Source organism: Schistocerca serialis, chromosome 1 (genome assembly GCF_023864345.2).
Source record: "Schistocerca serialis cubense isolate TAMUIC-IGC-003099 chromosome 1, iqSchSeri2.2, whole genome shotgun sequence".
Classification (NCBI taxonomy): Eukaryota; Metazoa; Arthropoda; class Insecta; order Orthoptera; family Acrididae; genus Schistocerca; species Schistocerca serialis.
Window position 1 is genome coordinate 315214539 of NC_064638.1, and position 24075 is coordinate 315238613.

The 24075-nt window shown below is 44.3% G+C and overlaps 1 protein-coding gene across 1 annotated transcript in view; it reads left to right on the forward strand.

Annotated features, from left to right (window-relative positions):
* Positions 1-22155, forward strand: part of LOC126469730 (BRISC complex subunit FAM175B-like) — a 133548-nt gene extending 111393 nt beyond the window's left edge. The window contains exon 7 of the mRNA XM_050096933.1: positions 21301-22155. Coding sequence (XP_049952890.1) covers positions 21301-21851 — 551 coding nt within the window. The 3' untranslated portion in view covers positions 21852-22155. The remainder of the gene's footprint in view (positions 1-21300) is intronic.
* Positions 22156-24075: the final 1920 nt, after the last annotated feature.

Here is a 24075-nt window from a genome sequence, read left to right on the forward strand (position 1 = left end):
GTGACATCATAAAATAAACAATGGCAGGCTGTAGAATGTGTGGTGGATATCAGGGTACCAGTATACATGACTAATAGCTTCATGCGAAAAAGAAAGTGAACACAAAATCCCACTGAAGATTGCATGTGAAGTGGTTGGTTGATTTGAGGGAATGGGACCAAACAGTGAGGTTATCAATCCAATTGGATTAGGGAAGGATGAGGAAGGAAGTCGGCTGTGCCCTTTCAGAGGAACCGTCCTGGCATTTGTCTGAAGTGGTTTAGGGAAATCACAGAAAACCTAAATCAGGATGACCGGATGCAGGTATGAACCGTCATCCTCCAGAATACAAGTCCAGTGTGCTAACCACTGTGCTACCTCGCTCGATCATGTGAAGTGCTAAAGCATGTTTGGGTAATGATAAAACTATGATGTCTTGCATAAGGCAGAATTATTCTCCAGTTTTAAATTATATCAGTTTAGATTATTGTACAATCAACAGCAAAAAACTGGGATACTTTAGACAAAATGACAGAAAAAATCAGACCATTCAACTAAAGCAGCTTAAAAAAACGGTTCAGGATGTGACATCAGACAGAGGAAGTGGGTCATTGATTGAGGAATTGAGAGATATCTGATGCTCTCTCCATATTTACCTATGTGCCATGTGCTAAAGATTGCTTACTTTATGACACATATTATGGACCTGCCTGAATGTTTGAATCACGACGACAGCATCTGGATACCAACAAATATGAGGCATAGAGGCTATAAAAATTCTGAGAATTTGCTTGTAATTGCTCACTATCTTCCACTCAGGCTTAACTAAAAATGAAAGACCAATTGTACCAACTAGGGTTTTTTAAATTGCACATATTTGTCTTTTGCAAGTTGAGATGATAACTTCACACATTTCGAATGATGATAAAAGCCATACAATATCTTTGTCCACAATAAGGACTCAGCGTTCTGCTGTATCTTGGCAAAATGGTTAGAGGAATGGAGTACTAATCTGAAGGTGCAGAGTTCATAGCTAAACATTTCCATTTTTTTTATCATTTGTAGGAATTCACTAGAAAGAAAAGAATGGTGAAATTTTGGACATCGTTTATCCAAACTACGAAATCGAATGTGAGAGTAACAAAGCGGCTAGCCATACTGTGTATTGGCTTCACTATAATTCAAATATTATTCTTCGAGTAGCTGTAGTCATGAAAGGTATTGGGGGAAAATATCCACCCACAACAACAGTTTTTGGAGAGTTATTTTCAAAAGGTATCATTACTCGCTCAGTGCCAGAAATGTTACAGGCTCATACAGCTATGCCAAATAGTTGTTACCCGTAAGCGTTTAGAAGAAGTGATTATATGTTCCCAATAAATTAACAATAGAATACTTCAATCAACAGTGAATGAGTAAAGATGTCTCAAGTACTTCTGTGCATCTAAATAGCCATTAAAGCTCTCATGAAGGTGTAGTTTTATCAAATTAGTAGCATAATCTTACTGGATCAGCTACTTGTCAGAAAATTAACTGTAATGTAAGAAGTTTGTTAGGGATCTCTACAAATAAATTAGTCCCACAATTCAAAGCTTTACAGAGGAGCTCAACTCAGATTTCGCATCTCAATTAAAGTGCAATTAATGAGCTTTCAGTTTGATATAGTCCATAAAGTACAAACCAGATGTCAAGGTAAAAGAATGAAAACGGTAAAAGTTGTGATTTGCTGTATCAGTGGTCTAGTTAAGCAAAATGTTGCATTGTGATACTCCATTATATACATGCTTATCTTCTGCCTCGTGTATGCTGAACTGTTATTTCACTTTACATTCTCATGACTAAAATGGCTGTGTAGTATCCAGTGCTGTCTGGATGCTGTGAAATGCAGTTCTTCAAACCCTTCTGTGGAAAAAGTGTGTAACATCATTCAGGTTTTTGTTATGTGTGGTTGATTTCTTAATTGCGAATTCTGGACACTGTATATTGTGTGGGTGCTCTGTGTTTATTTACAAACAAATTAACAGTAGACTAACTTCCCCTGAAAGAAAAAACGAGGAAGAAGATAGCGAGATGACGTCGAATCGTGTAATGAACCATTGCGGCAACAATATCTTGGGACACAGAGCAATGGAAAAAGTTAGTAGATGCTTTTGAACGATTGGAAAGCACTAACTGTTAGTAATGAACATAGACAAACAAACAAACAACTATTGTAAGCTATCACTCATGTCCTGGGTTAAATATGAACCATTTACCTCCAGCTAACTGTATTAGGCTCGTGGTGCTGTTTACATATTATTAGTAACTTTTAACACACTCGCATGTAAGTATTGCAGTTACATATTTTGTCCAAAAATTATTGCAGTCTCAAGATAATTGGAAAATTGTCACAATTGATTCCCCCCCCCCCCCCCCCCCCCCCCCCCCCCAACTTCGACCTCATGTAGCACCAAAAACGATGAATGGTGCACACCCTCATAATTTTAACATGTTGATGTTCAGAAAATATTGTGTGTTGCTTCCAAATATCTCCTTTGGACTACTATTACCTTTGGTTTATAAGCCATCTTCAGTTTTGCCAAAACTGTCATAGAGCTCGCACAACAGTTTGTAGTTTCGCACTAAATGCCTCATAAAACCGTGAAGTTTTATACCTTGAACTCAAATTTTAGAGAGCTTTGGTTTATTCTATACGAAATGCTTGTGCAAACTTTTATTCAGATTGCAGGTGGTCTGTTGGGGACCAAGGGTTTGATGTGGAATGACCCTGAAAGAATGATTTAGGTTCCCCTCTATACTCGTAAGGGATATACAGGGTGACACAGAAAAATGGGAACATTTCCACAATCCAATGAAACTAGAAGTGATGAAGGAAAGAAATTGCATTTATACTAATTGAAATCTTACAACTTTGCCATTTACGAAACATTGATGGCATTTATCATTTTTTTAAATTGCATCCTTTGGATGGCGTCCTCCTGTACAAATACATTTGTGAAATCTGCTGTTGAGATTCCTCATGGATTGCTGAAACATCTCAGCTGGGATACTGTGAATTGAATCCTGAATTCTCGGTTTTAACTCATCCAGGAATCGAGTCATATAGACTTTGCTCTTGAGGTAGCCCCACAAGAAAAAATCACAAATGGATATACCTGGTGATCTAGGGGGCCAGGGAATGTTACTGAATCGTGAGGTCACATGGTTGCCTAACAATTCTCGCACATATGCCATTCATTGCCACGCAGTGTGGTGTGATGTCGCTCCATCCTTTTGATACCTGGCTTCTTGAACGTTTGGTAATGGCACCATGTAATGATCGGCATTGACGGTTATTATGTTTCCCTGTTCATTTGCGAAAAAATTCAGTCTGATAATCCCATGTGATGAAACAACACGCCATACTGTCGCCTTACTAGCATGTAAAAGATGCTCATGAACATCATTAGGATTTGTGTTTGCCCAGTAACGGTAGTTACGTTTGTTCGCATAACCTGCGAGACGAAAATGTGCTTCATCCGACATCCACAACTTGTTTAGAAATTCATCGTCATTGTTAATTTTTATGATTTGTTGACATAATCCTCTTCATAACCAGTAATTGTTGCACAGTCTGTAGTTTGTATGGATGACATTTTAAATCAAGATGACGAATTCGGCGATCACTCTCCTGGGACATACCAACCACTGCTGTGTGCTTACGAATTGAACATCATGGGCTCCATATGACAGACTTGCATACAGCATCAATGTTCAGTGGAGAATTCACACTTGTTGCTCATCCATTTGGTTTCTTCTTGAGGGCAGATCCAGTCTCTTCAAAGTTATTAATCCGACATTTTATCACGTGTTTCAATGGAACTGCATAATGACATCCTAAATTATAAAAATATCAAAACTCCCTCTGCACTGCTACCAAACTATCATTGTTTTTATATAACATTTTTATGGCTAACTCGTGTTGTTGTCTGTTCCACTGATCTGTGATTACTGAAATGGCAGACTGTTTACTTGCTAACTGTCACAAACCCGCAGTGCTCCCATCTGCCCATGGCTGCCACTAATTTCAAACATTCCCATTATTCTGTGTCACACATTACATACATAAGCTGTGTGCTAATTAGAGAGATGACAATAAATGATAAGGCATGCTAGAAGAGCTATGCAATCTGGTTCTGAGATATTATTTCTAAAAATTAACAACTAGATAGAGTAAAATTTAATGAGGTAATACCTCTTAATCAAGGAGGGCAATTGGTTGGGTTGGAGTATCTGGAAGGGCAGACCATGAGTGGCTTACAGCCTTTGTTTAGTGTAGTCTGGTGGTGTGGGAAAACCTGCTTTGGTGGTGTGCTTGGCGACAAAGGAAGTGCCAAAACAGCTGGGGATGGAATGGTAATAAACCCATGTGGTACTTCTGGTGTCCACTGTGCTATTTACACCCCACTGTATGCAGTATTCAAAGTGCTGATACTGGGAGTACCAACCAGGCATCCGGTGTCAGGCTTTGTACACTCGCAGTCAATAGAAAGACCTCTAGGGAACACAGCTCAGGAAGACAGCATGGAAAACTGCAGCAGCATTTCCCTCGTTAAATTGACCATGACAGAATACTTGACACTGAATGTGAGGTAAGAATTCTGTTGTTCGCCTATATGCTGGTGAGGTGCAACAGATGACAATGCGAGCAATGTGGCAGTGTGCGGACAAGATGCTGAGAACATGGCTGAGAGGTGTTGCCTCATTAGAACGGATTGATCACTCTGGTTCAGCATTTGTCCATCTGGAAACCATGCCCGCGTTAGCTCTCCCTCTGGAGGAATTGACCAGTGAGAGTGTTGATGGGCTGGTTTCCCATCTACACAGCGCATGGTCTGCTGCTCCAGGTAGAGACTATGGACGAAGTCGCCATACATTCCCTCGTTTAGAGAGGAAAACATCTTTGGTGAGAGGAGGGGCATGGGTAGCTCCTGTGCGTGGAGTTGGGAGTGTGTGACATAGCATTGCTCCTCTAGTGTTGCAGATGCTTGCAGTAGGGTTGATGACACCTGTTGAGAGTATCAGGTGTCTTTGGGGGCGGGATGCTGTATGCGTTAGAGACTCGGACCAATGGTGGAGGGGGAAACTCCACCTCTATGTTGCTGGTGTTCATTGCCTGGAGGGAGCTGTTGCATATAGACCAGCTTGAACCTGTGTGTGGAGATAGTTGTTGCAACCCGTTTAGACGAATGGAGAATGTCTTTTCCATGTGTCGCAACACAAAGTGCAGGCCCAAATACTGAGGATAGAGTGACGGCTGGTATGCATACACCCGAGGCATAATGTGTGCATGCTGTGAGGTCACAATCGATGTTGCTCACCATAACGTTGCTGAGGTGTCGGTCATAGCTGGGCCATAATGCCCTGGAGCTGCTGCATGAAACCTGCTGCACTATCAGGAGGAAACGAGGTCACTTCCAAAAAATCGCCAGGAATGGCGAGTGGCTGTCTGTATACCACCTCAGGAGTAGGTTTCGGAGGTGGGTTTTTTGTGTGATCTGCAGGCTTAGAAGTACCAAGGATAGGGCAGCAGACCATTCAGAAGAATAACATGTTAGGGCGGTCTTACGTGTGCAGGGGACCCCCTGCAGGTCCGGGGGTTAGGATAGGCTCGAGGTATTCCTGCCTGTCATAAGAGGCCACTAAAAGGAGTCTCAGCCATATGGAGAAGGACGCCTAACGTGGTGCATGAGCTATCCATAGTGCCCCTAGATTCAATCTCCTGAATCACTTGTCATGGCTTTGCATCTCCACCTGCGATTCAACTATTTGGGCGAGGACACTTTCTGGCGTATGTCATCTTCTTCTGTTGTTTCCTGTCATTTTTTGTGCCCATGACAATACTGGATTTCATTGCGCCTAATATCTAGCATGGTAGCTAGTCTGTTGTGGTGGGGCCGTCATGTACCCATTTGGTGGTAGCCACCTGACAATACAGGGATCGCACTGCTGATGCCTGAGCTGTAAAGTCCCTCCGTATGCCAAGGAGTAAATGCCTGTCTTCCTGGGTCATCAGGATTTCCAGCAATGGCCATCATGCCAGTTGGCATTTGATGTGGCTGGGTGGCACCCGTGGGGAGAGCCACTGATCGGAGTGGGTGGCATCAGGGTGGATGATCTGCAATGAAGTGTAAGTCATCTCTTGCTGGTGACCATACGGCACCAGCAGTCTCTAAGAAGGGCAAGATCGAATACAATGCCGACAGGTATGACCCTAAATCGTTTCCCTCCCTCGCTACACCATGGGAGGAACGTAGGACTACAAACGGAGATAGCCATATCGGCCTCAGTTTTTAGTTGGTAGCAGAACTGATGGGTACTCCTTTCTACCTACGAAACCTCAATTTTTTGTTGAGCGCCGTGAGGGAAAGTTTGAAGAAGTGACAGCACTGCCCAAGATGCGAAACAGCACAGTCTTGATTCAGACAGCATCCCCAGCCCAATCCCGCCTGTGACAAGCTGGATGGTATTCCTGTTTCAGTCACTCCCCATAAAAGCCTCAACATGGTCCAGGAGATCATTTTCCATCGATCTCCTCTTGCAGGCTGATGACGAGCTCCGCGCCAATTTAGAACGGCTGGGTGTACATTTCATCCGGCGCGTTTACAGACCCAAAGGAAACAGGGTTGCTACCGCTGCCTTTGTCTTCGCCTTTGATGGTGATTCATTGCCTGAAAAGATCAAGGTGATGGTTTACCGCTGTGACATTAAACCATATGTCCCTCCCACTATGCGGTGCTTTAAGTGCTGGAAGTTCAGGCACGTCTTCCCGCTGCACATGTTTAGACTGCGGACTTTCTCTGCACCCAGATACTCCATGTGCACCACTTCGCACTTGCATCAACTATGGAGAGCACCACTCCCCCTGCTCACCAGGCTGCCGAGTACTGCAAACGGAGCAGAAAATCATGGAGTACAAGACCCTGGACTGGTTGACTTACACAGAGGCTGAATGCAAATTCGAAAGCTTACACCCCATTCGGTTGACGTTGACATAAGCTGCAGCTATGTTGCCATCGCCATCCCAAGTGCCAGTGGTTCCTCACTCTGTGCCAGGAACAGTGGGCCCTCCAGGCCACCAGAATACATCTGCCCCGTTGATGGTAGGGGGCAAATCTTCCTCCGTTGCTCCCAAAACACCTACTTGGGAGCAAGGTCCCCCAAATGCAGGGGACATCGATCCCATCCTCCCCTACCGGAGAAGCAACAGCCTCCTCCGTGCCTGAAGCTGCTTCGGAGAAATCCTCCCAGCAAGCCCCTTAAAGAGAAGCAAGAACATAAGCAAAGTAAGTAGTAGTCTGCTAAGAAACAGGACCCTCTGGTGGCCCCAACTCCACCATTCCTATCAATACTGCATCTGAGGATGCGGTGGAGATCTTAGCATTCCCTGCGGACCTGGATCTCACTGATGGCTCATCCACCTTAGAAATGGCTGCAAATACTCAATCGGTGGCAGCAGGTGACCCTGAGGCATAACCTGCCTCCTTGCGTGCTTCATGCCCTCCCAGCCTCACGATAACGTCATCCTCCAGTGAAATTGCGAAGGTTTTTTCCACCACCTGGCTGAGCTGCAGTAACTCTTAAGCTTTACACCTGCTTTCTGCATTGCCAGACACACAGATCCCTGCTCTCCACGGCTATAGGTGATGTTAAAAGAACCGTAGTGACTATGATAGTGTGTCAGGTGGAGTTCGTGTCTGTCCTGAACTCAATATGCAGTGAACCTGTACCCCTTCAAACCCATCTTTAAGCTGTGGCTGTTAGGGTAAGGACGACGTAGGAAATAACTGTCTGCAACATATATCTTCCGCCAGATGGTGCAGTACCCCTGAATGCATTGGCTGCACCAGTTGATCAACTCCCTAAACCTTTCCTACTTTTGGGAGATTTTAACACTCATAACCCCTTGTGGGGTGGCACCGTGCTTACCGGCCGAGGCAGAGAATGCATTGGCTGCACCAATTGATCAACTTCCTAAACCTTTCCTACTTTTGGGAGATTTTAACACTCATAACCCCTTGTGGGGTGGCACCGTGCTTACCGGCCGAGGCAGAGAAGTCAAAAATTTACTGTCACAGCTCAACCTCTTCCTCTTAAATACAGCTGCCCCCACACATTTAATTGTAGCACATCACACATATTTGGCCATTGATCTCTCAGTTTGCAGTCCTGGCCTTCTCCCATCTATCCACTGGAGAGCACATGACGACCTGTGTGGTAGTGACCACTTGCCCATCTTCCTGTCACTGCCGCGTTGTCAGGCCCATGGACACCTGCCCAGATGGGCTTTAAACAAGGCAGAAGGGAAGCCTTCATCTCTGCTGTCACCATTGAATCTCCCCCACCTGGTAACATAGTTGTCATGGTTGAGCAGGTAACTACGATCGTTCCTGCGGTGGAAAACATGATCCCTCATTCTTCAGGGTGCCCCCAGCAAAACTCAGTCCCTTGGTGATCGCTGGAAGTCACTGAGGCAATTACCGAGTGTCGGTGAGCTCTACAGTGGCATAAGCGGCACCATTCCCTGGAGCACCTCATAGCCTTTAAACGGCTCCATGCCCGCGTTCACCAGCTTATCAGACAATGGAAACAGGAGTGTTGTGAGAGATGTGTCTCGACCATTGGGTGCTATACGTCACCTTCCCAAGTCTGGGAAAAGATCAGACGAGTTTTTGGGTACCAGACCCCTGTAGGTGTTCCCAGTGTTAACATAAATGGCATATTATCTACCGACGCAAATGGGATTAACTAGCAGTTTACCGAGCATTTTGCGCGAGCCTCTTTGTCGGAAAATTACCATTCAGCTTTTCGCACTCTCAAACAGTGGATGGAAAAGAAAGTCCTCTTGTTCACTACACACCACAGTGAACTCTATAACGCCACATTTACATAGTAGAAGCTCGTCAGTGTCCTTGCACATTGCCCCGACACTGCTCCTGGGCCAGATTGGATCCACAGTCAGATAATTAAACATCTCTCGTCTGACTGCAAGCGACATCTCCTCACAATCTTCAACCGGATCTGGTGTGATGGCATCTTTCCATCGCACTGGCAGGAGAGCGCCATCATAGCAGTGTCCAAACCCGGCAAAAACCTGCTTGATATGGATTGCTATCGGCCCATCAGCCTCACCAACGTTCTTTGTAAGCTGCTGGAATGTATGGTGTTTCAATGGTTGGGATGGGTCCTGGAGTCACGTGGCATACTGGCTCCGTGCCAGGGCGGTTTCCGCCTGGGTCACTCTACCACTGATAATCTTGTGTCCCTCAAGCCTGCTATCTGAACAGCCTTTTCCAGATGCTAACACCTTGTCGCTGTCTTTTTTTATTTACGAAAAGCGTATGACACCAACTAGCGACATCTTATCCTTGCCACAATATACGAATGGGGTCTCCGAGGCCTGCTCCCAATTTTTATCCAGAATTTCCTGTCACTTCATATTTTCCATGTCCAAGTTGGTGCCTCCCATAGTTCCCCCCATATCCAGGAGAATGGGGTCTCGCAGGGCTCTGTATTGAATGTACCTCTATTTTTAGTGGCCATTAATGGTCTTGCAGCAGCTGTAGGGCCATCCATCTCGCCCTCTCCGTATGCAGATGACTTCTGAATTTCGTACTGCTCCATAAGTACTGGTGTTGCTGAGCGGTGCCTACAGGGAACCATCCACAAGGCACAGTCATGGGCTCTAGCCCACGGTTTCCAGTTTTCGGCCGCAAAGTCATGTGTTATGCAGTTCTGTAGGCATCGTACCGTTCATCCGGAACCAGAACTTTACCTTACTGCGGATCCCCTGACTGTAATGGAGACATATCAATTTTGAGGACTGGTTTTCGATACCCGATTGACTTAGCTACCTCACCTTCGTCAGCTTAAGTGGAAATGCTGGGAGCACCTCAATGCCATCAGCTGCCTGAGCAACACCAACTGGGATACATATCGCTCTACCCTGCTGCAGCTTTACAGAGCCCTTGTTTAATCCCGCGTTGACTATGGGAGTCTGGTTTATGGTTCGGAGGCGCCCTCAGCATTGCATTTACTTGACCCAGTGCACCCCTGTGGTGTTCAATTAGCGACGGGAGCTTTTAGGATAAGTCCAGTGACAATTTTCCTGGCGGAGGTTGGAGTCCCTCCATTGCTGGTCAGCTATGCACAACTGTTCGCCAGTTATGTTGCACACGCTTGTAGTTCTCCTGCGCATCTGAATTACCATCTCCTTTTCCCACCCACGGCAGTTCATCTCCTGCATCGGCAGCCCAGGTCAGGACTTAAAATTGCAGTTCACATCCGATCCCTTCTATCTGAACTGGAGTCCTTGTCTTTACCACCTATACTTGAGGTTCATTCGTGTACACCTCCATGGTTTACACTTAGGCTGTGGCTTCGCCTGGACTTTTCACATGGCCCAAAGGACTCAGTTGACCCCGCGGCACTCTGCTGTCACTTCCTCTAGATTCTTGACATGTACCACGGCCATGAAGTGGTTTATACTGATGACTCGATGGCCGATGGTCATGTCGGCTTCACTTAGGTCCACGGAGGACATATTGAACAGCATTCCTTGCTTGATGACTGCAGTGTTTTCACTGCAGAGCTCATGGCTTTATCTCATGCTCTTGAGCTCATCCATTCATGCCTTGGGGAGTCGTAGGATGGTCAAGGAGTCAGTACACAGAAGAAACAAGCTATCGACCAGTGCTACCCTCATCATCCATTGGTAGCGACCTTCCATGAGTCCATCTATGCCTGGAACAGTCCGTTTGTTCAGTGGTTTATGTGTGGACCCCAGTAAATGTCGGAGTCCAAGGCAACGAACTTGCTGACAGGCTGACCAAACAGGCTACACGGAAACTGCTTACAGAGATCGGCATTCCAATAACTGACTTGCATTCGTTTTTACGCCACCAGGTTTTTTGGCTTTGGGAGACGGAATGGCTTAGTCTCAGTACGCACAACAAACTGCATGCCATTAAGGAGACTACGAATGTGTGGCAGTCCTCCATCATTGACCACGCTTGAGCGACTGACTGCTGCCTCCTGCACTGTGAAGACCCGCCTCAGTGATGATGCAGCACACGGTTGACAGTGGCCCATATTCTTGTGCACTGTCCCTTTTTGACTGCCCTGCGATGAAATCTTCAGGTACCAGACTCATTGCCGCTGATTTTATCTGACAGCACCTTATCGGCTGATTTAGTTTTACGTTATATTCGTGAGGGCGAGTTTTATCAGTTGACCTAAGTTTTAGTGCATTTCCTTTGTGCCCCTGTGTCCTCCACTGTAGTGCTTGTAGGGTGGAGGTTTTAATGTGTTGCAGAGTGGCTGGCTTCTCCTTCTCATCCTCATGGTCAGCCATCCATGGTAATCTGTTTTGTCATTGTCTTGCGTTTCTGTGGTTTTCTTCTCCCCTTTCGTTCATTTAAGTGTTTGTTGCCCTTCCGTCGTTCTTGTGGTTTTTCCTTTCTCTCCATTTTGTGTTGTCAGTCTCGCTTGTTTTATTCTCACCCTTGTGGCATTGTTTTATTCAGAACAAGGGGCCGATGACCTAGCAGTTTGGTCCCTTCCCCCCTCTTTTAAACCAACCAACCGATGTGTGCAGGGGAATCGCTCCACCATGCTGTTAGCTGCAGGGTGGTAGCTGGCGGTATGGTGGAAATTGGATCTGCAGGTAGCTGTCAGAGTTTGGAAGATGGCCAAGGAGAACTTGGACCATGGTGTGTAGTGATGTTGTGTGAGCAACTGAAGTAGGACATCCAGGTCCAAACAAAGGCTGCAGCCACAGTTTCAGTTGAAATGTCAGGGGTAGGAGTGACCTTCGACCAGTGAGTAAATCTGTCAATAATTGTCAGCAGATATTGACATCCATTGGAGGAGGATAGTGGACTGTGGTGAGGTGAATGTGTGTGAACCGGTGTTTTGTGGGGAAAGACAGCCACAGGGGAGTGAATGTGCCGTCCAACCTTGGTGCACTGGCTCAGAACGCAGGACCGTGCCCAGTTGCTGCAGTCATGTTGGATTCCTGGCCAGACAAAGTATTGCTTCACAAGTGTGGCATAAGTAGGGACACCTAGGTGTGCGAGGTTGGTCAAATGCTAGTTTTCAGAAGGCGGAAGGGAGGAAGGGGTGGCGGCAATCATTGGAATCATCAAGTTGTGAAGGATCCACAAGGACATCACGCCAGGTCTTACGGTCGGAGCTGCTCATGGATCTTAGATGGAGGTTGAGGCCAGAATTTGCATTTGGAAGGGTGTGGACTATGTCCAGGTCCCCATTTGAGCAGTGGCCAGTGCATTGTAGTCCAAGGGTGGGGTGATGACACAGAAGCGGCTAAGGCAATGTGCCACAATCTTATCAATGCCAGCAATGTACTGGATGTCAGTAGTAAATTGTGGATTATACTCTTATCAAGGTGAGATTTGAGATCTGGACTATGTCGTTCCTGCAAAAACCTGAGGCGAGGGGCAGTGGTCTGTGAAGATTGTAAAGATACGTCCCTTGACTGAAGATTGGAAATAGTGGATGGCTTCATGGACTGCAACCAGCTCGCGGTTATATGCGTCTCACCGGTGTTGTGTATCAGAGAGCTTGGACGGAAAGAAGGCAAGTTGTTGCCGGATGTCCGCGTGTTGTAGGATGGCCCCGACAACCATCTGATTTGCATCCACTACTAATGCAAGGGAGGCCATTAGAGTGGGGATGGGGCAAACAGGCTATATTGGCTAGGTCCTGATTCGTTTTTCTGAAGTTCTCGATTGTGGTCTGGACCCAAGGGAACCAGCTTGTTGCCTTTGTTCTTATCGCCATGGGGTACTGTAGTAAGGGGCTCCAGGATGACTGCAGCATCCTCAAGAGGGCGACAGAAAAGTTGACCGTGCCAATGAAACACCAGAGGCCGTTGAAGGTAGTAAAGCGTGCTGCTACTGCCTGAAATGTTTCCGGGAGGGTGCAGGAGCCAGCAGCATAGACAGTGTCTGAGGAAATCGACTGCATTCCCCCTCAAAATGCATTTTGTCATGTAGAGAATCACTCCAGCTTTCTTTAGGCAGAAAAAGAAATTTCAAATAGGTGTTGATGGTTGTGAGTAGAGTCCCAGAGCGTGTATCATCTAGGTAGGCGGTACACCCCGGTACGTCCCAGAGGATGTTGCCTAAAAATTGCTGCCTTGTTTATGGGGCATTGCGGAGACCAAATGTCATGAATGCCCTCTCGAACTGGCTGAAAGGTGTGATTATGGCTGTCTTCTCAAAGTTGTCTGGGGCAAGTGGAATTTGTGTGTAGTCTTTAGTGCAATCTATCTTACTAAAGATAGTAGCTCCCAAAATGGCGTCATTGTAGGTGCAGATGAGTCAGACGGGATAGTGGTCTGGGATGGTGTGGGTGTTGAGTTTATGGTAATCACCACAAGGGTACCAGTAAACTTTTTTGGGGTGAATGACCAGTTGAAGCACAGGGGCTTTTGAATGTCGAAATATGCTAGCAGTGAGCAGCTCTGAGAACTCCTTTCATGTGATTTTGCACTGGGGGCGGGGGCATGGCAGAAGAAAACCATGGGGCCCAGTAGTGGTGAAGCATTGCATTATGTTGTGCTGAACATTCTGGGGGTGCAGGGTGGAATTGTGCAAGGAGCTGAGCATATGGGTCAGTTATTTCACAGTGAAAAATGTGGCAGGGTGGGAGCTGTCATGGACGGTCCCAGCAGAGGTGCTGTCAGTTAAATGGTGTTTCGCTGTATCAGTCAGTAGAATGTAATGGCTGAGGAAGTCAGCACCCAGAATGTGGTTGATAATGGCCACAACTGTGGAGGTCAGCAGAAGTTGTCGCTGGAAGCATAGATCGAATGAGCAGATATGCGCCCCGTAAGTAGGGGTGGCTGAGTTGTTGGCAGTGGTGATGACGTGCTGAAAGGGCAGGCCGGGATTTAGGAATAGTTCGTAGGGAATATGGAAAAGACAAAGCCGGTATTGATGTGGCAGTGGACACAGAGACTAGCACCACTAAGTTCCCATACAAATAGACACTGTGATGTGATAGCAACTGAATCTGCCTACTGCCAGTGGTTCCTGGTATTTGGTGACCATGACCACTGAGGTTTACAGTTGGCCACACTCTCAGCAAATCCTCTGGTGGTACCAGCAAGCTGTGCCTAGTCCATGGTGCTTGTGATTGTCAGGTGAGTGGTTAGAATCGCACCAGCAGGAGCAGCTCTTATTGCCTGGGGCAGCATCATGCATGCGAGGGCAGTGCGCACCTGGCAGTGGGTGCTTGAGGTGTAGACGGGCAACGCTGGTTGTAAATGCATCCATCTTGGAGCTCATGCACATTAGAATCAGGTACACATCGCGGCATCGGTACTGGGGAGAGGGTCATCGGTGGCAAGTGGCGCGATTGTCTTCACACACTCGGTAACTAGGGCTGGGTGAATAACTGGCCGGAGCCTTGGATTGGTAGCTGGCATTCCACGTTGCAGCCACAACAGGTAAGGAATTCAGGATTTTGAACACGGTCAATATTGTTGCATTGCCTAGCAATAAATGGGCATGTGAAGCCAGGGCAACCTGTATGAGGGTGGGAAGGGAGGGTTGTGGTTCGGCGAGTGCTCGGATATGATCCACCAACAGGGATGGGCATGTGTCGTTGCATCTTTTGGTTGATAACAAATGACCTGCTCATTGCAGGCTCAAGTGTGTGAAGCTGGATATGATGCTTTCTTTTAGTTTAGTGTAGCTGCCGGAGGGGCTGGGTGTGAAATAACATCCCGCACTTGGGCAGTGGTGGTCAGGTCGAGGTGGCCAACAACAATCCTGAATTCCATTTACTTGTGATAGAGCAACCTGCGAAAACTGCCTCAACGGAAACAAACCACAGGCGTTGGTCTCGCTGATTGGAGGAGGCCAAGTGAGCAGTAGTGCGACCGGGGGTGTGTCTGCAGACTCGGCTTGTCCTAGGCGCGTTCCTATTGATGAGCTGAGTTGAGCAGTTCTGTCGTGCCGACAAGTGCGTGTGGAGTTCAGACATCTCCAAAGTTCTGGGGCGGTAGGGGTAATGAGGGCTGCTGGCTAGAGAGCCTGTTGGGCATGAGCACTGTTGGGGGTGGGAATGTGTGACAGTGAGATTGTGACGTGACAGTGCAGGCAGTGTGTTGCAGTATGCGAGGTGGTGCTGGCAAGCAGTATTGCAGAGGAGGTTGGCAGGTTACGCACAGTGTGGACCAAGCAATAGTCTTCACTGTGTGCAATAGGAAGGAGTGTTTAGCACGCCACACGGTAGCACTCTGGCTTGTCCAGGTGCGCCTGCAGCTGTGGGTGGGATTCAGAGGGGCATTTGGCATGCATGGGGTGACAGTGTATGGGGAGGAGTGTGGGGAGGGGTGCAGGAGGGTAGTGGTCATCTTGCGAAGGAAGGGCTTGCATGGAGGGTTGTGTGAGGGGAGCGGTGATGCGTGCAGAGGGGTTGCATGTGTGGAAGGGGTGGAGCAGGTGGGGCAGATGGGGTGGGAGCAGTATGCGTTTGGCCAACCTAATGGAAACTGATTTCGCGACCACAAGGACTGTGCTAATCGGAATAATAAAAAAGAAAAACCAGCTACTTTTGGTAATGAAACTCGGTGCTTTGGTTCAGAGGATGTCATTGGTGAAGGAACAATTTAGTTTCCCTTCTATACTTGCAAGGTGAATACATACTTAAGTGGTGCACTAATTAAGAGAGATGACAATAAATAATGGGGTATGTTGGAGGAGCTGCATGAGATAGTTCTGAGATATTATTCCTAAAAGCTAACTACTACAGTATAATTTAATAAGTTAATATCTCTTAATCAAGGAGAGCCCTCAGTTTGGGGGGGGAGTCTCTTGGAGGCCAGACTAGGAATGGCTTACAACCTTTGCTCAGCATGGGAAAACCTGCTTCAGTGGCGCATTTGGCAGCAAAGTGGGTGCCAAAACAGCTGTGGTGGAATGGTAATAAACCTGCCTGTTACTCCTGGTGTGCACTGCACTATTTACACCACACTGTAAGCACCATTCCAAGTGCTGACACTGAGAGAAGAAACCAGGCATCTGGCATCAGGCTTTGACTACCTGTAGTCAATAGAAGCACCTCGAGGGAACAAAGCTTGGGAAGGCGGCGTGGAAAAATGCGGTAGCACTACTCTTGTTAAAAGAACCGCGACAAAACACCAATACTAAAAATGGATAAAGAATTCTGCTGTTCGCCCATACCCCAGCAAAGTGCAGCAGACAACATGAGCTCTGTTGAGAGCACAGCCGAGAGGTGTTGCCTCGTCGACGCAGGAGTAGACTGCTTGAGCAAAGATTCGGCATGCATGCATGGTGTCCAGAAACCGTGGCCGTCAAAGCTGTCTTTCTGGGAGAAGGAACCAGTGAGGGTGTAGGAGGGGCTTGTTTTCAGTGTGCGCAGCCTGTCGTCTGGTGCTACGTATAGAATTGATGGAAGGAGTCACCACATCCTATGAGTAACTTCCCTTGTTCATGCTTTCGTCACTAACACAGGCTATGCTCCTCCAATTGTGTGATTTGTGCTGATCCTTGCTATCACTTATGCCACAACTCTTGGATAGCAAATGTTGTGAAAAGGCCAATTCACTGGTCGTCATTCATATTCTTGAGAATAAAAAACCCTTGTTTCACAAAGCTCCTAGCATCCAGCGCACGTTGGACTATCGATTACTCTTTTGAGTTTGAAACGCATCCTTGTTGGTTTTTGAACACACTCTGTAAATTGATTTCTGAATGAATCATAAGTTAATTTTTGAATGCATGCATAGTGTACGTGATGTCTGTCAGGGGAGTCCTCGTCGCAACTAGAAATAAACTTTCCTGCAGGCAAAATGGGACGGGTTATACAAGCTGAGCGGAATAAAGCCGAACCGCAGTCTGATTATGTGGTTGACTGGATTTGCGAATGATCAGCGTTGTTATAATTACTATTGAAATCCATAGATTCAGACTACCAGAGTGGAAATAAACGACTGACAGGAATAACAAGCAAGATAGATTACTTATTATCTTCTCAGTGTATCCAAGAAAATGAAATTTTGTCAGAAAATTTTTGACCAGGCCGATACGTTAGTAAGGGCTAGTTGTACAGTCCCCGTCTAGCAGCCACGTAACTTCTATTCTGGAAGTAGCGCGGAAAGTGGTTTGTAGGAACATAACAACGCCTAACCGGAGAATAATCAGGGATAACTAAACTGGTGATTCTGGCAGGGTTAGTGAAGTTAACCGGCAAATAAATTTTGACAAAGGCAGGAATAGTTCCAGAATTAGTCATGACGAGATTTTTTGTTAGAAAGAGGAAGGAGAAGAAACGGGGACATCACACCAATTAGGGAAGAACATGATGATTCCAAATTTATATAAAAATCTTGTACTACTACTTTTCGATCTCATGCTCGAGAAACTGGAGCGTATGAATGAAATGTGAAACTATTTCCTAACATTAAGCTATTTGCTTGTAATAGGCCTAATAGGCATTTTATGTTGGTCTTGGTGAATTATATTTTGTCGTGTTATAAGAATGACCATTTGTGCCAAAACAGTCTCGTTTATTTGGTATGTGTTACAATTTCTGCAATGTTAGAAAGGCCTATTTTGTTTATCTACCAGACAATGACAAAATAGATGTAATCAGACCGAGAAGCCACACCAGTCTTTGGTACTTTTTGTATTAGCAGCTTACGCAGTATTGGACAACGATATTTCGATTTTTCATGTAGCCAAAAGGTTTGACGAACTTTGATGAGGTGACAGATTCTTTCGCAAAAAGGAAAGCACGCCATGTAAAGCTGTAGCAAGATTAGAGAGCAAACAATGCTAGGAGCTAAGGATTGAAGAAATGTGTACTGTCTTGCTTGTCTGTTGTCTTTACTGGTTTATGTATCTTATTTGTAATTTTGTATCACCCAAAACAAAGTTATTAGCTAACAGGCAATAAAGAGTGCAAATTTTCTGAAGAGTTTTTGTTCTCCCGGTTACAGATAATCCCATCTAGTATTAATTGCTAGTTTAAAAAAAAAAATGAGGGGCAGGATGTCAAACCGTGTGACCGGGAGCAGGAGAGGTACCACAGGACATTTTAATTTCCACTGTCCTTAACAGAGTTTGATGGCATCCAGTACAAAATATACACGTTTCAATTCCACGGAGCGAAATACAGTGACGTGCGATAGAAGAATGCTGCATGAAGAGGGGTGGCAGTGCACTCTGGCACACTTAAGACCAAATAACATGTCTTACATTTCCTCGAACATATATGTTTTATGTATCAGACTCTTCAGAAAGATGTGCACTACAAAATGAACATATTTAAATTTTTGATGTCATATCTCAAATGCTCGAGGGGCAGGGGGGTGGGGCGCTACTATCTTAGTATTGTCCCGGTTTGGAAATATTGTAGATCCGAGGCTGATGCGCAGAGCAGTCTGAGTTGCATTGGGCAAGTGTGTAGTCTCCACGTGACCCGTGTTTACATTTTGTGATTTTGCTCTTTCCTCTTCGTTTACTGCTCTCACGTCAAATGAAAACAAAATGGATTTCTGTGGCCAGGAGCTATCAAGTGAATTAAAATACAGTCACGTAATTACAGAAGGCTAATACACGTTATTAGTTCGATATTTTATTTTATTTCCACTTTTCTGACAGTCATGTATTAATCGCCTTGTAGAGCAGTGAAGTTAGTTTTGTCGGTTTGCTGCAGAAATTTGACTTTTATTAACTTTTTATGCTGAGGCAGTCAATATATTCGAAACGAAATGTTTGATTCCTCACTATTGGAAAATTTCAACTGTTCGCTGCATTTCAGGTGCACATTTTCATCTTCTAGCACGTATGGCATTATGTCACAATAAAGAATCAAAAATTAGTTAATACAGTACTGGTACTCAAAGAAAATTTACATCCCGAAACCCACACTGAAAAGCTTAATATCAGTTCGAGGCCTACTTCATTGGGAATCTAGATATACGAATGTGCTCTTTAAGTATGCACTGTAAATGTCCCATTTTAGTATGGTTCACGAAATTCCGATGCTCTTGGAGTATCCTCTGACGTTTCTTTTCTTTTATGACATAATGTAAGATCTTTTAATGTTTTACACGTACGAACATACGGGCTTCCTGCGTCGTAGCAGCTGACAAAGCGCTGTGACGCCAGTTATCTGGCGCTCTCTGACGACTACTGAAATGAACCTAATTCTAACAGGTCGCGGGAAAATATTGCGAATGGTCGTTTGAAAAGCGTTACTTTCAAAGTAAATTTCCTTTTTCACAAGTTGAACTATGTGTGAGAATGTAGATGAATTTCTTAAATCACAGAGCGTTTGATGACGAGCCATTTAGAAGTATTTCCAGCCCAGAAGATCAGACATTCATATCATCATTATGAGCAAATTGATGTAGTGCTACGGGGAGCTGTCTCTCCTCTGCGGTAGCTAATTTATTTGTGGAAAGCTTTGAGGACAGGTCACTGGACTTGTCTAAAATTTTTAATGGCACATTTGTGTGATATACCTTAAAGTGTAACAAGCGCAAAAAATATCAACATTATATGTGAAAGCTTTGCATTTCTTGTAGCAACACTATGTACATTAATTTAAAACATTAACTTTTCCTGTATGTGTATCCGCGCTACTTAACAGTGATGTTGCTATTAGCTGACTACATCACGTGTCCTGCGGTCCGAATATCCGCTGTCATCGGCTGGCGGGATCACGTGATATGAGCTACGAGTGGCTTACAAAAGCGCATCGCAATCTCAATTACATGGTTCGGAAAGTAGCATGTGGTGTTCGTTGGAATTCGAATTTATACTTTCGTAATACGAAATATGCATGCATGTTGCTGCACAACAAAAATCTTTCCAAAAGGGGTTTTCTTCCCTGAGTTTCGTTTTCTAAAGTGCCGGGAAATTCTACGCCGTGTATAAAAACATAACCATTCAAAGGATTGATAAGTTTTACAGTTCCGAGGGAATATATACTGTCACTTAATAACACGGAAAAAGTATGTTTTCATCCGGGAGAAAGTGAATTTTTAACCGGGAAATCCGGGAAAAAATCCGGGAATTTTTTTTTCCTTGTCCACTTATACACCCTGTTGTGGCAAGCCTGTTGATTGTTAAGCAGCTCTATGAATTATGTGCAAAACAATTTTGCAGGCATCAGTGGTCAATATTTATTTGGGTTCACAAGCTAGCCCAGTATAAATAAGGCACTTGAACAACTAAAAGCCAAATACAACATGTAAAGAAAACCTGTAAAACTTCTAAAGAAAACCTATATATCTTCAAGGGAAAGGAATCGAGGGAGATGTGACTAATGCACAAAAATTTGCACTGCACTAGCGACTGAAGTTAACCTTAAACCAAATTTTCACATGGTGATGGCAGCTCGTAACACTGTGTTCCTTTTAGTAATTCTGGGTGCAGTTTGAGGTAACAAATGAGGAAACTGATGATGCTGCTTTCCAAATTGTAAAATGCAGATTCCTCTTCATCAGGCTCCTGGTATAATGTGTAAAATTCCCCTTCTGTACCACAATATTTTTTTGGATCCACGCACTTTCTGTGTGGTGTTTTGCACTTCTGTATCCCCTATCTGATATACAAGTCTTTTGAGTCCAATGAATGTCACTTTCTTACAAATTTGGACTCCAGCATCCACACACATAAGCTACCACGTTGTGTATGTGCACTTCGTGCATAAAACAGTTGCAAATCATTTTGTGAAGATTGCAATTCCCGCAAAAAGAAGAGTCAAGAACAGCAATGTGAGTTGAGATCACGTGACTTGAATTGACTTGACGTGCCGTGACGTGACGAACAGTGTGAATTCGCCCTGATGTGATGGTGCCGTGAAGGACAGTATGAGTTGACCTATCACGGGCTTGTGTCTCCGTGTATGAAATATTGAAACTGAAATTTTTTTTAAAAATCCGATTCACAGTAACACTCCTGCGGTATATTGGACTGCTATTTTCAAGTATTTATCTCTTCTTATGTTCATTCGTTAGTTCTTGATTTAACGTATGTATATGCTGCTCAAGGTTATCAACATATTTGTTAATGTCATTTTGCTCTTACTATAACTGAGAAAGTTATTATTTCTGTGAGATACGGTAGTACATGGTACTGATTATACGTATCCAATATCACATTTAGTACAAGGTAGTGCCTGTATTGCACTCTTTTGTAGGAAAGCATTAATCTGAAGAGATGATAAATTTTTGAAGAAATTTTGCTTAAATGAATACGTATATGTATTTGTTTCCAGAACTGCTACTACCTCAGCTCTTGCAAGATGGAGGCTGTAAGACTGACCAGCTTGTTCCTCTGCAAGTGCCAATAACACCAGTGCTTTTAAAGAATGATAAAGTTGACTTAATAGCTGATGAAGACACCAGTTCAAAGAAAAAGCAAAATAAATCAAGTCAAGGGGCCATGGAAGACCCTTTTTCGTATGTCACTGAAATGAAATTGGAAATGACACCACAACAGACTCCATCTGGCAGTGGAGGTGCACGTGTAAGTGAAAGAGGCCGTGGAAGAGGTCGCGGAACTACAATTAGGGAATCACAGAAGAGACAAACACAATCAAGGAGTGAAATTAGTGACAAACAAGAAGTAAGCCCAAGTCTGCGGAGGCGTGGCCCCTCACCTTCGCTCACAACTACTCCTTCAGGTCGTACTATGTCAGTGCCTACAAAACAACGCAGTTACGCAACTGTTGCAAGAAAACTTGCTGATAACAATGAAAGTGTTGCCAAATCCCCAGCTGTTTCTACAAATGGTTCGCCTTCTGAATCAAACACTCAGGAGCAATAATATTGAAATATAGGTACAGGCTTGCAACAAGCATGTGTGCATCTGTGTGTATTTGTGAAAACAGTGATATAAACAAACGATTATCATGTGTAAGTTACCATTCAAAAGTTTGGTGCACTTTAGAAACATAAATTTACACAAACTTAAAGAAGAAGTGCTACCAGAAAGTGTACTGATCAGTCATTTTTATATAGAGCATTATAATTTTGATGTAATTAAAAGAGTTTAACTCATGTTTTATGTTTGCACTGCATCTTTATTCCCCTGGTGTGTGTGTGTGTGTGTGTGTGTGTGTGTGTGTGTGTGTGTGTGTGTGTGTGTGTGAGAGAGAGAGAGAGAGAGAGAGAGAGAGAGAGAGAGAGAGAGAGAATGAGAAAAACAGATGTATGGAATCTTTGAAATTATCACGAGAAAACTGTGGCTTCAATAAAGGAACCATTGGCTAATGCTGGTAAGAAATGTATTTTTTAAGTTCCTCCTTTATTGTTGCATTAAAACATTAACATGGAAAACAGACAACTTTATGTACCATATGTTCATGCATTTTTATTTAGTTTAGTTTTGGAATATAAAATGTTTGAAAAGTGAGGTGTAGAATGCCAATACTCAGTTTAGGATATGATAATCTGTTAATGAATATTTACATATCCCACCACTTTGACAACAAGTACTCAGCGAAATCATTTGCTCAATTTGATGTGCTTGATTAGTACCTTGTGCTGGTGCTAGTTGAAGTAGTGGAATATGTGACAGCCCAAGCAAAACCATTCTAGAATGAGATTTTCACTCTGCAGCAGAGTGTGCGCTGATATGAAACTTCCTGGCAGATTAAAACTGTGCCGGACCGAGACTCGAACTCGAACTTTGCCTTTCGCGGGCAAGTGCTCTACCAACTGAGCTACTCAAGCACGACTCACGCCCCGGCCTCAAAGCTCTACTTCTGCCAGTACCTCGTCTCCTACCTTCCAAACTTTACAGCTCCTCTCCTGTGGACCTCGTGAAAGGCAAAGGTCCCGAGTTCGAGTCTCAGTCTGGCACACAGTTTTAATCTGCCAGGAAGTTTCAAAACCATTCTACATTGCACAGGAACACTGCTGTAGGTCCAGATTCTGATCGAGGCATCAAATATGTCCAGTTGACTTGCGTAATTGTTATTGTTATCATCGTCACTCTAAAAACTGTGTGATATAGCTCCCCATGCTAGTACATCCTGTGCAAGCATATTTATCTGTGTATCTACATTGACTGGTCCCTTCTTTATTGAAGTTGTACCATAAATTTGTTTTTTCCCCTCAATTCGATCTACTATCTACCCAACTAATTTTCAGTATTCTTCTGTAGCACCACATTTCAAAAGCTTCTACTCTGTTCTTGTCTGCATTTTGCTCTGTTCTTGTCCACATTTCCCTTCCATTCAAGGCTACACTTCTTACAAAAACCTTCAGAAAACACTTGCTAACACCTAAATTTATATTTGATGTTAACAAATTTCACTTTGTGAGAAACATTTTCATGTTGTTGCCAGTCATCTCTACTTCAACCATCAACAGTTATTTTGCTGTTCAAATAGCAAAAGCTGACTGCTTTTAGTGCCTTATTTCCTGATGTACTGCAGCCTCGGCTGATTTAGACTACATTCCATGACCCTAGTATCACTTTTCTTGCTATTCAACTTGTAACCACTTTTTGAGGCATTTTCCATTCTGTTTGCCCTTCTTTGACCCAGCTTCTAAGAGAAGTTGAAGTGTCAATACACCTCATGTGTTCTCCCCATTTCTGTGGAACCCCAAACTGATTCATCTCCAAGGTTTGTCCTTACCAGTTTGTCCATTCTGCTGTAGATAATTGATGTCAGTATCTTGCTACCACAACGTACTAAGCTGATGGTCCGATAACATACACACCTGTCTGCACCTGCTTTCTTTGGAATAGAATTACACATAATTCATTAGTCTGAGAGTATTTCACCTGTTTGATACTTCTTACTTAAATTTTCCACACATCATTTGAAACGTTCTTTTATCGAAATAATGCGGGACGATTCAGTTTACACGATGTGTATAAAAGATTACTAGTCATGCTCATGTAACCGTACATAAAAAAATAGTGTGTGTGTGGGTGTTTTTTATGTACTAAGAGTTTTCAAATAATTGCTCCATGTTGTAGAATGAGTTGCCTAGTGAAATGATTTTAAGTTAGATTTAAAACTTGATTTGGTGTGCAT